At 40.3% G+C, this 16,834-nt stretch overlaps 1 protein-coding gene across 1 annotated transcript in view; it reads left to right on the top strand.

Annotated features, from left to right (window-relative positions):
* The window catches only part of rtn4r (reticulon 4 receptor), a 44,587-nt gene extending 30,966 nt beyond the window's left edge, over positions 1–13,621 (top strand). Inside the window, exon 2 of the mRNA XM_034872317.1 lies at positions 11,190–13,621. Within this exon, the coding sequence (XP_034728208.1) occupies positions 11,190–12,571 (1,382 nt within the window). The 3' untranslated portion in view covers positions 12,572–13,621. The remainder of the gene's footprint in view (positions 1–11,189) is intronic.
* Positions 13,622–16,834: the final 3,213 nt, after the last annotated feature.

Genomic DNA, 16,834 nt, shown 5'->3' with positions numbered 1-16,834 from the left:
GATATGAGATCCTCAGTAATGTCAAAACTCCACCTCCGCTCATAGAGAGTATTGAGGCCCCACGTATGGTATATTTATCAAATTTTCAATAGTTTCCATTGCACAACAAATCCGAACATATCCCTTTGACAACACTATTATGGAAGAAAAGACCTGTAAAAAAAAAAAAAAAAAAAGGATGTGAAGGGAGCAAAACACTGCTGAGAATACTGTTCTTGTTACAGGGCAGAACAGCAGAAGTAGGCCTTGTGTGATTGGCCCTAATATATTTGCTTGCAGGAACTGACTCAAAAGATGAAAGGAAGGGAGAGGTTTGTCTTTTTCAGGTCAACAAGCCTCCAGGGCTGCCTACACATCCAAAATAGATGGATCTACAAGAAAGCTGGCCAGAATTAGTTAAGCTTGCACAACAATCTACCTAACTTATTTATTTATTTGATTCCTTTCATTTTCTGCTACTCTCAGGATATCTTTCTTCCTCTGGCGATTTCTTACAGATGCTTGTGGGCACATTGCGTCTCTGGATTCCTTCCACTGCATGTCTGATGAGTCATATACGGGGACCAAAAAGGAATTAAACATTCTTTGTTTGAGATAATGGATAACTAGTGGTACCGTATGAGATGATGCTTGAGTACATGTGTTGTGAGATGGAGTAATCAAATATGCAGTGTGAATTGAGAGATTAAACATGCTGACACTTGGATGTGATTAAATAGAGCATGTAAATACCACCCGCACAACACCAACAAACCAGTCAGTCACTACAAACTGCAAAGTGGTCGCCACCTGACCACCTCATCCAAATTATCTGTCTCATTTATCTTTTATTTCATTTCATTCTGTCCACATTTTAGTGTGGAAACTTAGTGCAACCCTAAATGACTTTGACACTCCATTCAAACTAATTGTTTTGGTCTTGTTTTCTTTATCAGTTACCCAATGAAGGACTAGACACATACGGCCAGGTATGAGGATACTCCACCAACATAGAAATTTAAATGTACAAGTCCACAACAAATCTGCATGAATGGAAATTAAATATCAAAAAACTATTAAATACAAAAACTGCTGAACTTGTGTTTAAACTCTAAAGGCATGTGCCAAAAGAAGTTGAATAAAATGCAGACTTACATTTGTTTTTTTTTGTTTCTTGAACATGCATGAACCAATATTGTTCACTTTAGGGAAACAAGCTGTAAACATGTCTTTGACATACTAACAGCTTTTGAGTTGATATGGCAAACTTGTTGAAAAAACATGTCCCTTTTTTGTTACTTTATCTAGCAAACATGGAGAAACATTAGTTTTCTTTTGGAGTTGTGTGGCTATATGCTATATACGCTTTAGTTGCAAATGCTCTGCTAGGTTCTAAGTCTGTCCATCTTCTTAGTCATGTAGTGACCTAAACTATATAACTATATTAACATTAACTGCTTTAAATACCTAGTTGACGAACAAATGTGTCTTATCAATGCATTTAGATTTTTGTATTACTAATAATAGTGTAAGGAAAGTAAAAAAGTAAAATAAAAAAACATGCATGTTTAATTAAATGTGTGAATTTTGGGGTATCAGATGACTGGCTTGCTCAAATCTTTAAAAGCATATGGGTCTGTGTACACGTTTATGTGTTTGTGTGTTTTGTGTGCCAAGACATATGGGCATAGTATGTTTTGTATCCTATCCAGTGAAGATGAGTTCAGAGTTTGCAGTTCTTTGAATCCACACTCGCAAGTTAAAGCATTTCGGGGTTTGCCCTGTCTCAGTCAGTCTGAGGTGATTGTAGTTGACACATTTGCAGATGGTCTGCATAGTCAGCTTGCCAGTCCAGCAGGGTGCAATGTTGCGAAACTGGAGAAGACAGAAGAAGGTTAGATGATACATTATGGCAGTAAAAAGGGTGTCAAAAATGGTTTGTCTTGGGAAGAATTATCAGGCACATTTTCACAATCTCTTGCCTCAGGCAGTGGATCTACCTTTATCATGCATTGCTTGTTCACATTAATGAGAAATCTCACACTCAAAATGCCACTCTTTGCTGTACAGTAAGGTGCATTCACCTATGCACAACCTTGGCATGACTAATGTGTGTGCTTGCGTTTGTTTCTATCCTGGGAACAAGGGCTTTGCAAGGTTAAGTAGAGCATCCATGTCAAGAACAAAGAAGCAAAGGGGCTGGCAATTTATAAATCCCTTTTTCCCTACAACTACACTTTACACAACAGTTCTCCAAACCAACTACATGGATTACTCACAGAATGACTTTGGTTTAGTCTAGACTGGTCAAAGATTAAGTGCCTGTATTTTCACCCAATTGTAACTCACACAAACACAACACTTCATCAGGAGCTAGTTCCTCTTCAACCAGCACAACAAGTGCCAATCTAAGGGGGTTGTTGCCAAATACAGGAATTTTGTAGTAATGAAGCTGTTAGAAAGATGTGAAGTAGATAATGTTTGCACCTGCTCCACCTCCAGGCCTTGAAAACAGAATAGACCATTCTTTGAGAACTCAACTATGCCTTAAACAAAGACAGGCTACAACGGCAACAAACTTTGTAACCACTCATTACAGCGTGTTCTCTGCTCAGACCACCTATATGTGTTTTTGCATCCTCACTTGCCCGAATATACGATACTGCCTGTGGGTGCTGTCACTGCTGTCTCCCTCTCCAGCTGGCACTTCACACGAGGAGGTGTTAGCATTATGTGAAGCATTCATCCGATATTCACTGTACCGGGGCAGTTATCCATTTTAGATGATACAGCAGTGATTCATAAGGCTTTGCTTTTGTGGCAGTGCAGTGCTCGCAATCCTCACCAATTTTAAATTGTAGAACTGCATTACCAGACTAGTTTTTTTTTTTTAATACCTGAAATGTAAGGACCTCATTCAGAATATGATACACCCCTTCTTCTCAGAGCCATGAATACACACACTGCTGGAATCAACACCACTGAATCCAGTAATATCAATGTCTGTTGACTTTACACAGTAAATCAATTTCTTATTAAATGTACTGTATGTCGCTTATTAAAGTGGAAACAAGAAATGTTGAAAACTAAGGTAGAAATGCCAAAGTGTAAACAAATATATCTGGAAAGACTAGAAGTTAAATCATCAAAATCAGCATCATTATTAACTATAATCATGTGTTTAATGAACTATGGTGTAACATGTCCTTATATTCTTATATTCATATTCAATCTCCTCTTTCCATTCAATGGGGTGTTTAAAGCTTTTGGGCATGCAGAAAACATGCTATCCTGCATGGCAGAAAAAGACATGGAATGACTTACAGGAACAATCAAAAAGCTTAGAGTCAAGCTGTGGTACTTAGTTGGGAGGCTTGATACTTAGGAGTTACAGTCCCAACTGATATAATGCCTTTTCCTCATGTCTGGGAATTTCTTTGCGGTTTATATTTTCACACAAATACTCCTAAGTACTTGAGGAGGACAACATGTTCTGTCATAAACAGAAAGAGGATGCCTCCTAAAATGTTGTTAACACCTGTGCTAATGTCTGCCTGAGAGCTAAGCAGCACCAAGACACATGGGGCATGTAGTACTGTAGCAGCTGCCCTCATTTATTTTCTCTCCAGCCATGTGTAGATAAGATAAAGCTCTATACACTCTGTTAAGCAAAAATCCTTGGCTGCACCACTGTCAGCCCACACGGTACAAAACCCCCAAAGTAATGCATTCCAAATTTCCACTCCTCTGTGGCCTGAAGAGTGCATCTGGACACCCCCATACACTCATGCTCGACTGACGCCTGCATTATTTTCCGCTTACGATACTTGAATTATGCATTTACATGGTTTTACATGTGGAAATTGCCCATGTCTGTGACATGTGGAGGCGGGCACAAAGCTGGATTTGAGCCAGTCTGCTAAACCTCACGGGTAGACTTGACTCCCAACGCCTTCCATGGAGCATTTCATAGTGAGCTTTAGCAGCACTAAGGGCAACTTGGTTTGCTGCCAACTATACAAAAGTGTTGTGAGAAATGTGCAATTTTTGCCCCCTAATCCAGTGGTGCTTCGCTACCATTCAACAATTAATCCTCTGTAGTGGGATTTAACCATACCTAACTCTATTTCAGCTATTATATATAACGCCATTATAGCTTTAAATGAAACTAAGAAGAAAAAGTATTGTAATTTTAGCAACTAATCTGATTTATAGCGGTAGGAGTGCTGCCCATATATACAGTCAGTGGTGTAAGAAGTAAGGGAAATAATGTTTTCTGTGGCTCTGGAGGAGCTTTGTCAAGCCTGAGATATTTTTTAGTTTACAACACTGGAGTATTTCAATCTTAGCTTGTGGACTATAAATTTGTATTGGAAAGTCTGCAATACACACTATCATTGGGTTTGAAAGATATGGGCAATAACCATCGTTTATAGACCTTTCCTGTCTGGTCTTCAATTTGCAGTAGTAGTTGTGGGATCAATTGTTTTTGGAGTTTTACGCTTCGGAGTGGTACCACTTACAGTATGCAGGCAGAACTATCAGTGTTTATTATTACTATTGAAGAATAAATGTGCAAGCACAATTTTATTGTTATGGCTGGTTACGGTGAAGCAAATGTGAACTTTTGACGTTACCTTAAGCTTTACTATAAGTTAATTTAATCTTTAACAATGCATGCTATCCTATGTGCTAATGATGCAGTGTGTATGTAAAATATAACTAACAATATTTGGATGTTACATGTTGTGAAGTACAATTATAAAATGGCATAAAAGTACAAATACGGTACAAATACTTCAAATTGTACCTAAGCATAGTTCTTGAGTAGATCTACTTTATCAACTCTTTTTTACACCACTGTGGACAGCAACAACAAATAAAATAAATAAATGTTGAACACAACACAGTCTTGACTGAGTCAGTGCATCACTCAAGGCTCGATAGTAATTTGATGTCAGTTGTTGAAAGGGAGAACTCTTTCCTTCCACTTTCGCTTCCAATTGTTCTCCAGTCGAGCAGGGATTCGATCTGACAGCCCTTTGATTGCAAGCTCATTCTCTCACTGTCAGGACATTGCCGGCCCTCTGCCTTTCTCACAGACATGAAGACTCTCCCATGCCGGTGCAGTGTACACATGTTCACATACAGTATATGCTAACAGATCTATATAGACCCACTTTTTCCATACGCACACACTGTTGCATGCCTCTGTATTTCCTTCTGCCTGCCAATCTCCGGTTCCCTCAGTTATTCATGAGCCATCTGCTTGGGCAAGTGCTGTGTCAGATGCGTGTCAAACAGGACCTCATCTGTCCCCCCTATTGGTCTTCTAATTGTGTCCTCGTCTGCATGCTGAAGCCGCCGCTGATGCCCATGCAACACTCCATGGTTACCCAAGGGAGTTAGCTCTGCTCTCTGGTCCATCATGTCCTAAATAACCTGTTTGATCTGATGTGTGCATCTTGATTTAAGATTATAGCATCTGGTTCATCAATGTTGTACGGGAAAGCACAAATCTGTCTGTGTGTTTGTTTTGTGCGTTCTTTTAAAAAGTGGGTTGAAGAGGACTCATGTTTCCATTGAGATACAGAAATATAGGCAACATTGTCAATACTATACATCCACTCATTATTTAAGTCAAAAGTATATGGTTATGCACTCTTTATTATGAACAGAATCACATTGTAGTGGCTAACACATAATCAGAAGGGAAATTACACAACATAGCTGTTGAAAAAGTACGGCAATGAACAAGTTAAGAAATATGACCTTGAAGTAAGACTAATTGTGTTGTTAAAAAAAAAAGTTGCTCTTGTGAAGACTGTGACAAGATAAATGTGTTGGGCATTAAAGGGCCAATGTGGCCTTCTGAGCACAACCTTTTCCATAGTATGCCCAATCAACCAATCCCCCTGCAAGTCAGTGATGCCTGAGAGTGAAGACCATATATTCTCTTTAAAAAAACTTTTTTTTACGGGCTTATGAATGAAAGGTTCAAAGCCATCTAAAATGGAATATTCTCCTGGTCTGCCATGACGGTGTAACTGTAGGCTATTCTGTAATTCTTGCCTTTCAAAAGTAGTACTTCAAAAAAAGTCTACTTGAGTCAAAGTCAAAGCACTGTACTCAGAAAGGTACAACAAGACAAAGAGATTCATTTACAAGAACAAGATCATGTAATTTGTTGCTTTACATCCAAGACAGCATCACTCAAAACTCCATCAGAGCCAAAAGTGAAGGCTTGATGAATAACTATTGAAATAAAAAACAAAACAAATTTCCCGTTTCCCCATTGTACAGTGTGTGTGTCAGTTTCTACAACGGATTAAGTTACAGGAGAAGTGTCCGATTGATCCCACTTATCTGAGAAATGGAAAATGCCGGATTATTTGTCATAAACCAGTCCTAATCATCAAGGGTGGACCTGAACTTAAATAACATGACTGATGTTCTGGGTGAGTGTGATTAAGAAACATTTTTAAAATTACCACCCTTTGCATTCCGCAGCCCCCCCAGAGCAGATTTGCAGAACTTCTATTTTTGATGGATGCCAGAGAGCGCTGCAGCATTTCACCACTGGGCACATTGTGCGGGACAGGAAGTCGAGCACAGAAACAAAATAAAACATATAGTTCATTTTCAAAATAAAATACACTGTGCTCACGGCGGATAATATTTCCCTGCACTACACCTTGAAAATGTTATAATGGGTGGAGACAAGCCTGAAGTGAACAGGTCAGAGGTTTTGTGGTTATGTTTAAAGGAAACTACATCCTGTTATATTGTACGATCATATGTGAATTTGCCAGATCTCATGGGTCCTTGTGACTTCAGCTGTCAGTCATGGCAGCAGCCGTTCCACAACAAATCTGGACCTGGTGGGTAATGAAGGACCCACAGAGCACAGAGCCTTTACGCAGTTGGATAAAATCCAGGGTAAGCGCCTCGTATAGCAGCGTGGTTAATTTTAATTCGGCGCCTATATTATAAAATCTGTCCGGGCACGTAATGTCCGTGTAGGCCTGCACACTGCAACCATATTTTTGGCATCTCCTCTATTTCTTGCGCGATACACAAGCGTATATTTCAAGCCAGCCAGTTTATCACATACAGGAAGATCACAGAGCAGCAGGATATTTTGCTAAAATATACACTTTAAAATAAAAGAGCCAGGTTTATGGTGATTGTGGCTGTCTTGACGTCTCACAGCCAGACACGTGATCAGGCACATGGAGGGAGAGACTGACAGACGGACAGAGAGAGAGCGAGAGAGAGAGAGAGAGACACGCACACACACACAAACACATACAAGCTACATTTACCACAGTTGTCCCCACTCATTCTGTCTCTATCGGAGAGAGAGAGAGAGAGAGAGAGAGAGAAAGAGGGAGAGAGAGAGAGAGACTGAGTCGTGAGCAGTGCGTTGAAATACGCATCCATTATGAATGGTCAGGCTGTTTGCAATGACTGCAAAGTACAATACTACCAATTTAATCAAGAACATCCAAAAGCACCATGCATATTCAATACATTACATCTATGTTAGTTTGTCTTAATTAGGAAAGTAATGTTTAGTTAGTAAAGTCTAGTGCCTTTAGTCTCTTCAACATGGTGAAAGGAAGGAATACGGTGGAAGGTATACAGTTTTTATTAATTCAACAGCAGTATTGGATCAGACTCGGGTATCGACAGATACACAAAGCCGAGGCATCGGTATCGGGATTAAAGTCAGCTCGGTGCATCCCTAGTTTGCAAGTCTGTTCTGCACCGATTTACTGCCCTATTTTACGTTCAGTTCACAAAGTTATTTAAAGCTACATTAGCTGTGCTAAAATCGGACATCATGCAACTGTCATATCCTGTACAGTTTATCTACGTTATTTCTTTCAACGTGATATAAAAACAATTTATGTATGCATGGATGGGTTCAAACAAGATACCTCATGACCTCAGACAAAGTATCATGACTATGAATAAATGCAGGCCAGCTTCGGAGCAACACAATAATGCATGATTTCAGAAAGAGGCTATGAGGTTCTCTGGAGAACTACTGTGATTCATCTCTGACAGAGACATCACTTCCACTCTGGGCCAAGGGGATAAGACTGTCATGTTAGCTGTCCCTGCCCAATCCCCAGGCCTTCAAAGTAAAGCCACCGTGATGAATCACAGGGCCCTCTGAATGTGCTGTCCCGACATGCCCTCCGTGTTCTTTGCAGGTTTCAAAGCATGAGGAAGGGTTTAAATGGGTGTTGTATTTTCACAATAAGACAGAAGAGCCCTGATAGTGTGTTTAGAGCTCCAAAACATGCCAGGGACATATGCAAATGAGCTAGACTCCTCGGCTAAATGATGCACTCACACAATAAGTAAACAAAGCTGGCTGTGCCAAACATACCACTCCTGTGAGCATCTTTCTGTTTTGCTAACGAATGTTTCTTCTAACGGCTTCTAGAGAATAGATACCGGTACTTTTTACAACTAAAATTGCAATTAGCTGATATTATTTATCTACAGTCATGCCCAAATTGTTCTTTTGACCATGGGACAAAACTCTTTCTTAAATCTGCACTAATGCAAGTCTTTTAGGTGAGTTGGCAAGGTAGAAAAACTCAGGTTTCATTGCAGGTCTTTCAAATTTTCAAGGTCTGAAGCTAATGGAATACAATCTTTACCTTTGCGATCAAAGAAAGGGACACTGAAAGGCCAAGTTTTTTTTTGGTAGAAGACCAATATCAACCCAATTTTAAATCGTAATCAGACTGCCTCAGCGACCTAACATCATCTTGGAGAAATTCTTTTGACAAATATTCCGAACAAGGGAAGCTTTATAATAAAAGAAAACCGGTCGTCCGCATCTCTCTAACCTGCTATATATTGTCAGGCTCATCTTGTAAACAGAAGGGCTTTTCTTGGAGGAGAAGGAGGGGGGTGATGTGATGTACTTTACTCAAAGTTGAAGGGTCTACAGTGTCAGTCGGGAGGAAACAAAGAGGCTTTTCTGCTCTTAAAGAGAGTGATGATTGCTACTGTGCAATAATATAGCTCTCAGAAGAAAGGTCACTGGCAGGAAGACAGTGCTTGGAGCCATCTTTTGACACAGCAGATAGGGGAAGATTAAGTGTTGAGACCAAAGCTGGCAGAGGACGATAAGGAATTCATTCTATTTTTTCTTTTTTTTTAACCTTATTGCTGTTTTTTAAGATATTTAGGTTTGTGTCAACACCAGCTGTGAGGACAGCTAAACATAAGTTCCTTTTTGTGTAATCTTGGCAACTGTTTAGATTTGGAACAAAGACAACACAGTAGTGATTAAAATAAAAGGGGGAAGACCAACACTGTTGACCGATCAATGGTGTGAAGGTTACTGGACATTAGCTGTCCATAGATACAAGTCTCTAGAGTGAAGGTGAGATGTGTAACTAAGAAGTCATGCAGAGGTTATTCAGAAATGTGAACGAAAGAGTTCAAAGATTTTAGGAAGCCATCACTCCCAGATATCTGCTTGGAAATCTGGTAATGCAATCATGATGCAGATGAGAAGATGGTTTAAGAGGAAAAAAAGGGGATTGGGACGGAGTTGATGACATTGTGGGGGTTATGCTGTCATTCAACAGATGCTAACAAAGACAAGACATTTTATGCTGAGAGCAGAGAAAACTAGGCTTTGACATGCAACGCGTGGGTGGAAATAGCCTGTTAATGAATAGACAGCAATGGGGGGAGGGGGAATGAAGACAGCAGAGGAAATACACAAAGCGTGCTGTGCGATAAAATATGGCTATTGTTTGGCAGTGCTGAGGGAAAAGTGCTGCGATGCAGAAAGGGTGGAAAGCCTTGACAGCTTTCCAGTGGCAGTCTGACGGCTGAGCAGGGAGATTGGAAGGAAAGTGCAGCAGAGGGCTGCTGTCAGGCCACACCAGAGCTCCGTTTAACAAGGTCCAGAGATGAGCTGCACCACAACACATTGCAAAGGAATGAGAAGAGGGAGAATGAAATAGAGGGAGGGCTGAGAAAGGCTCATGCATTTCCCAGAGCCTTGCTACCTGTCGTGCCTGCAAGCCTGGGATTCCTCACATGTGCATGGAAGCAGAGATTGGAAATCCTCAGTAAGGACAGGGAGCAGAAGAGGATTCAAAGATTTTAAGCATTACTTGTCATAATATGCTGCTACTAGACATACCTGTGACACTTTCCCACCAGAAGTCCCTACATAAAGGAATGTGTGAGCCCCAATAGCTGCACTTAATTTTTACAAAGTAAATGTCAGAAGTAATCATTTACATGTGCTAATCCAGTCGATTTCACTTACTGTGCCACTGTGTAACAAGCTGATCCATGGCAGAGGACAAGCTAAAATAATTAATGTGAGCAAATGCAGGAACACGCTTTTATTAAACATGGATGCCTTTGGGGCAAACACATACTTTGTACATGGACATTTACGGGCCTTGTCCTGAGTGCTACCACACCTCTTGTATATCTCATCTTCATGCCGCAATAAATGCTTCAGTCATGGATGCACAGTGGAAACTCTAGCAGTGCCTTTGTAGCCATCTTTCCACCTTGGCCCCAGGCATCAATCTCTCAGCCTGGCATGAAAGCTTATCTCCCAGCGTCAGGCTAAATGTCAACCTTAGGAACGCTGAAACACCAAAAGTTATGTCCGCCCTATTAGAGCAAGCTAATTCCACATAAAAGCCACCCAATCATTTTTAAATGAGTCCGCCTTCACAGGATTCTCTTTAGCTTTTTAGGTCCTTATGTCAGCAGAAAGAGAAGGGAAGAGCTGTGTCCCCAGATCCAAATAACAATAACTTTTAAAATGTTTGCTGAATCACAGTCATGTACAGAATTCCCTATTCTGTAGTAATATGCTGAACTTTACAAAAAATGTTTTGGATTTTTCAAACTTTAATTGATTTGATTTGATTTGATGGTAAGCACAGTGTCATAGGTTTAAATTGCGTATTTGCTCATACTGTTTTCAAAAATGTATTTTCAGTCATATAAATAAAAAAAATAAAAAAATCAGTTAATGATGTTGTCTGATTAAAATGTAATGTGTTCTTTCAAAAGTTCATGCATATTACATACTGACCTTAATTCATCTATTTCTGCAGATTTCTGTGACTATATTAGAACTGTGACTTTTAATATTTACATACATTATGTCCTAACCCACAGATTTTTCTCTTTATCCATAGGGGGGCGACTCCTGTTTCTGGTGATGTGGCTGAACATTGTGCCTCAAAGTGACAGCTGCCCTGCCAAGTGTGTGTGCTACAGTGAGCCCAAGCCCACTGTGGCCTGCCAACAACACGGACTGTTTTCCATTCCTACTGAGATCCCCGTGCGGAGCCAGCGGATATTCCTTCAGAGCAACAAGCTAACGGTGGTGAGATCCACCAGCTTCAGCTCTTGCCACAATCTTACTGTTCTCTGGCTATACTCCAACAACATTAGCTACATTGAGGCTGGTGCCTTTTACGGCTTGGAAAGACTGGAGGAATTGGACATTGGAGACAACAGCAACCTCCGCTCCATCAACCCTACAGCCTTCCGGGGCTTAACTAAGCTGCACACCCTCCACCTGCACAGGTGTGGCCTGTCGGAGCTCCCTGTTGGGGTTTTCCGAGGAATGTTCTCCCTACAGTACCTTTACCTGCAGGACAATAACATTCTAACCCTGCATGATGACACCTTTCTGGACCTTGCAAACCTCACCTATCTCTATCTGCACAATAACAAGATCAAGATAGTAACAGACAACATGTTTCGAGGCTTAATCAATCTGGACAGGCTGCTGCTACACCAGAACCGGGTTATCTATGTCCAACCAAGGGCCTTTAGTGATCTTGGTAAGCTGAAATCCTTGTTCTTGTTCTTTAACAATCTCACTGTCTTGACGGGTGAGACCATGGACGCGCTGGAGTCTCTCCAGTATTTGCGTTTGAATGGTAACCAGTGGATCTGTGACTGCCGGGCGAGGACCTTGTGGGACTGGTTCAAACGTTTCAAAGGTTCCAGTTCTGAGTTGGAGTGCATTGTTCCCGAATTCCTGGCAGGAAAGGACCTGAAACGACTGAAAAGTGAAGATTTGGAGGGGTGTGTGGAAACGCCTCAAATTCAAACCCATCTCTTCAACTCCAAGGGACAGTCTGGGAAATTCTCTTCCACTGAAAATCCTCTCGGGGACCCCATTCCCAGATGTTGCCTTGGAGATAATGACAAGTCCTCAATCCTGTCTGGCAAAAGCCGCCAAATCACTAACAACCCCCTTAAGGAAAAGGAAAACATGTCTAAGACTAAGTATAAGGAGCCGGAACGAACAAAAAATGAGACCCAAAACAAGCAGAATGATGGACCACTGGGAACCTTGTCCAACACCCTTGACAAGTCTTTGGAAAATCTAAACCCTGACCTTATAGACAATCTGGAATCATCTACAGCATCAAACAAAAAGAAAAAGAAGTGCTCCAAAAAGCCCAAATCAGACGCCCACTGTATCAAAGGCCGAGGTTCTACTTTGCAAGTGCTGCACTTTCTCTTCATTCCCATGATCTGGATATCTCTAGCCATGTCTTAGGACTCCTGATCTCACTCTGAACACAGGACTCAAGATTGTTGATGCTCATGACAATGATAAAAGAAGATGCAGTGACATCTACAACAGACACTCACTAAAAAGCAAGGAGTTACGTTGACCCGTTGTGGGTGTGGACAAACAATGATCATGAAGACTTTAGAGTACATTTAACAAAATGGATGCCTTTACAGAACATTACAGATCTAATGTATATAATGAATCGGTGCCCAAAATTGTTTGTTCTCTATGTACTTAACTGTACTGTGTCTAAGCTACACTTCGAGGACTACTCCCTTTTTCCCTCTCAAAAGCTTTTACTGCTTAGACAGACCACCGGAAGACGAAAAAAAGAAACAAGAACAAAAAACAAATACTGGAAATCAGAGACGGAGCGCACACAAAGAATGTTGGGTCCGATGAAGATAAACAATCTCCCCCCCATTATTTATTGAAAGCGATGCATTTGTTGGGTAGTGTTATGTTTTTTATGTTTATAAAACAAATGTTTTATCTCCCCAAAGTTTAGTTCTATTTTCATGACAGAAAGGGTTTATGGGTAGCATTTTACAAAAGAATGCTATCAATTTGTGTATGGAGATTTCAATGGAACCATAGATATGCATTTTATTTTACTTGTGTACAAGTATGAATATATTATGAATAAAAGTTCTTATTTCTTAGATCTTTTTGATATTGTGTGGTATTTTCAGTACGAAAAAGAGCACATGGACTCTGATGTCTTAAATGCAAAGATTTGCTGCCTTTGTCTTGTAATTCAGTAATGAAATGTAACTAAGTACATTTACTCAAGTAATGTACTTGGGCATTATCTGCTAATTTATAATTCTACTTCACCACATCCCAGAGGCACATATTGTACTGTTTGCTCCACTACGTTATCTGACAGCTTTTCATCCCCTTACTGTCCAGTGAAAACCATGGATTTCCAGATGTGTTGATTTTGAATGTTTGTGATGAACTGAAGGATTAAGTGTTCCTTTATGTTGAGAAAATGCTCCTAATTATAAGCTGAATAAACTATTAAAAAAGCCTCTTGGATTAGCTGGAAAATGCATCATCACAAAGCTGAAAACAGGGCTGTTTTTCTGACACAAAAGTTTTTGTAGAGATACCTGGTTCTCACAGGACATCAACGGTACAATGATGATCTTATAGAATATGATGCATTTGTGTATATTAAACTACCAGCCACTATATAAAGGAGGTAAATAGAGCCCAAACATAGCCAGCTGCAGCAGTAAAAGGCAACATACACATTAATGCTGCAGTAATATTAATCCAAAAATATCAGATATCATAGTTAACACTGGCAGTGAGCATTTTCCTGCACAATAAGTACTTCTACTTTTCATCCTTTAAAGTTCTAGTTAGAAAGATTTGAGTTATTTCTAGCAGCAGCTTTGGCGGCAAGATGTAATTGCAGGTGGGCCTCTGGGACCTCATTTCCCAGAGTTCCAAATCCAAACAGTGTCAACTGTATGATGTCATGACGGTGTCAGCTCTCACATGTGTGATGCCTTCACATGCTGCAGTAAAGTCCAAATTCTTGAGGCTGTACAACATTTTTCCCCTTTATAAGTAAAATAAGTGGGTTGTTGGTGGTGCTGCATTCCCCTGAAGCTATCTGTGGGCTAGCGGTGCTGCCAAACCCACTGGGGGCGCCCTGACTGCTGCTGCTGCGGGCGGAGAAGAGAGCCCAGCTTCTCTCAGGCTTTATGGGTGGCTTCCAGCCTGGCTATCATTTCCTGAATGTTCCTCCAAAAAGGTGACTCCGTGGAAAGAAGGTGGTTCATTACCTGAGAAGACAGACCGAGCCAGAGGTGTCTGTGTCCCACCTAAGATGCACACATAGACCGGCCGCAGTCAACGGCAACGGTTTAGATGTGATCTCAGTCAACATTAGCCCGATGCTCTTGTGGGTGTGTGAGTTTTTTGTTCAAGTCGAACTGTCTTCTTTCTCTGTCTGTTGGGCCGCCATTGTGAGTCAGCGATGATGAAATGTAGGCGCCTGAACTAAATACGATTTCTTTGCATATTTCCGAGTAGCCTACAATGGAAAGCAGCATAAATGGCAGTGACAAGCTCCACCTTTGCCAGACAGGGAACCCAACCTGTGCTGACTGTAGACATTAGACGGTATGATAATCTTCAGCAAATACTGTATATTACGCTTGTCAGGATATTGCAGTGACAGCTATAAATGTATTATTTTCTTAAATGTCTGGGTGCAAAACATCTACTTTGTTTACATTGAATATATTGTATCTCATTTTTAAACACACTGCACACTGGCAGGTGAGAGATTTTTGAACTGCACTTTCTGTCCTTGAAGAATGAGAAAAAAAACGCTCATACCTTAGGAACGGAACAGTAAGACAGAAACCCACTGTACAGAAAGTGGTAGAAAAGTAGGGTTGCAAAGAGAAGGTTTTTTTCTTCAAAATTGAAATGTTTAATATACTTAATATACAATTTTATTGACAAAATAATCCCAACAATATTCAATAGATTGAGCAATGATAAAAATAATGTGTTGCAACCCTAGTACCCCAAGAATAAAACAGTACTTCTTGTACTTAAGACTTGTTATGTATACTATTAAAACTGTTTTAAGGAGATGAAGAAAGGTCCCATTAGGAGGGACTGTATTCTTTGTAAGATTGTGTCAGCAAAACTGCTCTGAGTACCAAAATGCATTGGAATTTTCAAAATGCATTTCAATTTAGCAAATAACAGCAGGTCATATAATGTATCACTAACCACACTGAGAGCCAAACAACACTCCTCCTCCCAAACAGATGGTGGGCCTATTGTGGCGTGTTCATTGTTTTCAGGCTTGTAAGGAGCTGATGACGGACTGCTTTCTCAAATGTGGCCTCATACCAAACCTCAGGCATCCAGATATTGTTTGTTTTCTCATAAGCTTCAGGACACTCGCATTGCAGTGCTAACAACAGATAAGACCTGTGTGAGCTCACATCCAGTTAAATGATGAAAGAGCAGTGAAACAGCAGCAATAAATGGAAACTAAAATTGGCCTTTTACTGATGTGCAGTTTGAACTTTTCACCTGAAGTTCATCTAATGTAACCACCTATTTTAACTTAGATCTTATATTGTTTAAAAAACCATTGGTCTAATAACAACTCATTTTGGAATGAAATTATCAGGCCTCTGATCTTTTTTTAGTTATAACCTCTGTTTGTGATACACTCTCCTAAGGCTTTCTGAAAGATCAAACAAAGCAATGGGCGCCCTGATTGCATAGAATGTAGAGTGGGCGCCCATTTATTGAGGTTTATTCCTCGATGCAGTGTGCCCAGGTTCAACTCCGACATGTGGGCCTTTGCTGCATGTGATTCCCCCCGTCTCTCCTATTACTTCTTCAGCTGTTCTGAGATTAAAGGCCTAAAACCGCCTTGTAAATTATAAATACACAAATTATTCTTTAAAAAAATCAATGATTATGCCATAATATGCTATAAACAAGGTCAACATCAAAAATTCACAGATGAAGTAAATCTACAAGTCTTAAGTGACTGCTGCACATGCAGTATGAAGATGTTGAATAAAATGCCCCCGGCAGCTTGACAAAATTCTGCATATCGTTAGACCTAGTTATGTATATCACAAGCACTGCCACATTTCATATAATTTTAAATGAATTATTAAACATTTTATGAAAAATGAAAATGCTGTGGTAATATTCAGAAAGTGAATTCTCACATCACAAAGTTGACGTTAAGCGCAGAAGAGACCTTCAAGGCGTCATATTAAGTACTGTTATGCTTTTTCAACATAGCACCAGATTTACCTTCACATATGTAATGTTTGAATACATAATAAATAAAGCTTTGTCACTTTGTCTTACAGTTCTGGGGCGGGTTGCCTGTGGTGGGTCCATGCTGGCTTGTCCACATGTCAGGATAATGTAAAACTTATATTCTGTACTAAATTGAGTCAAGTCATGTCAACAGCCCTCAATAAATCTTGCATATAAGTGTAAGTGATTTGAATGCAGGATTTTCACAGATCCCTGGAGGTTTCCATTGTCGTCGATTAACCTGGAAAGTAAGAGGACTGGAGGGGCCCTGGAAAGATATCGATGTTGAGTAGAAATCAACAGGGGAAATCAACAAGGCCCTCCAACCGAGTCACACTACCCTCCGCTGAACCACAAGCAGCTGCAGGCTGAGAGGATGCAAGTAATTGTGTCTAACTCAGTCTAACCTCTTGTGTATTT

This window comes from Etheostoma cragini, chromosome 5, assembly GCF_013103735.1.
Source record: "Etheostoma cragini isolate CJK2018 chromosome 5, CSU_Ecrag_1.0, whole genome shotgun sequence".
Classification (NCBI taxonomy): Eukaryota; Metazoa; Chordata; class Actinopteri; order Perciformes; family Percidae; genus Etheostoma; species Etheostoma cragini.
This window is presented reverse-complemented; position numbering and strand designations above follow the sequence as displayed.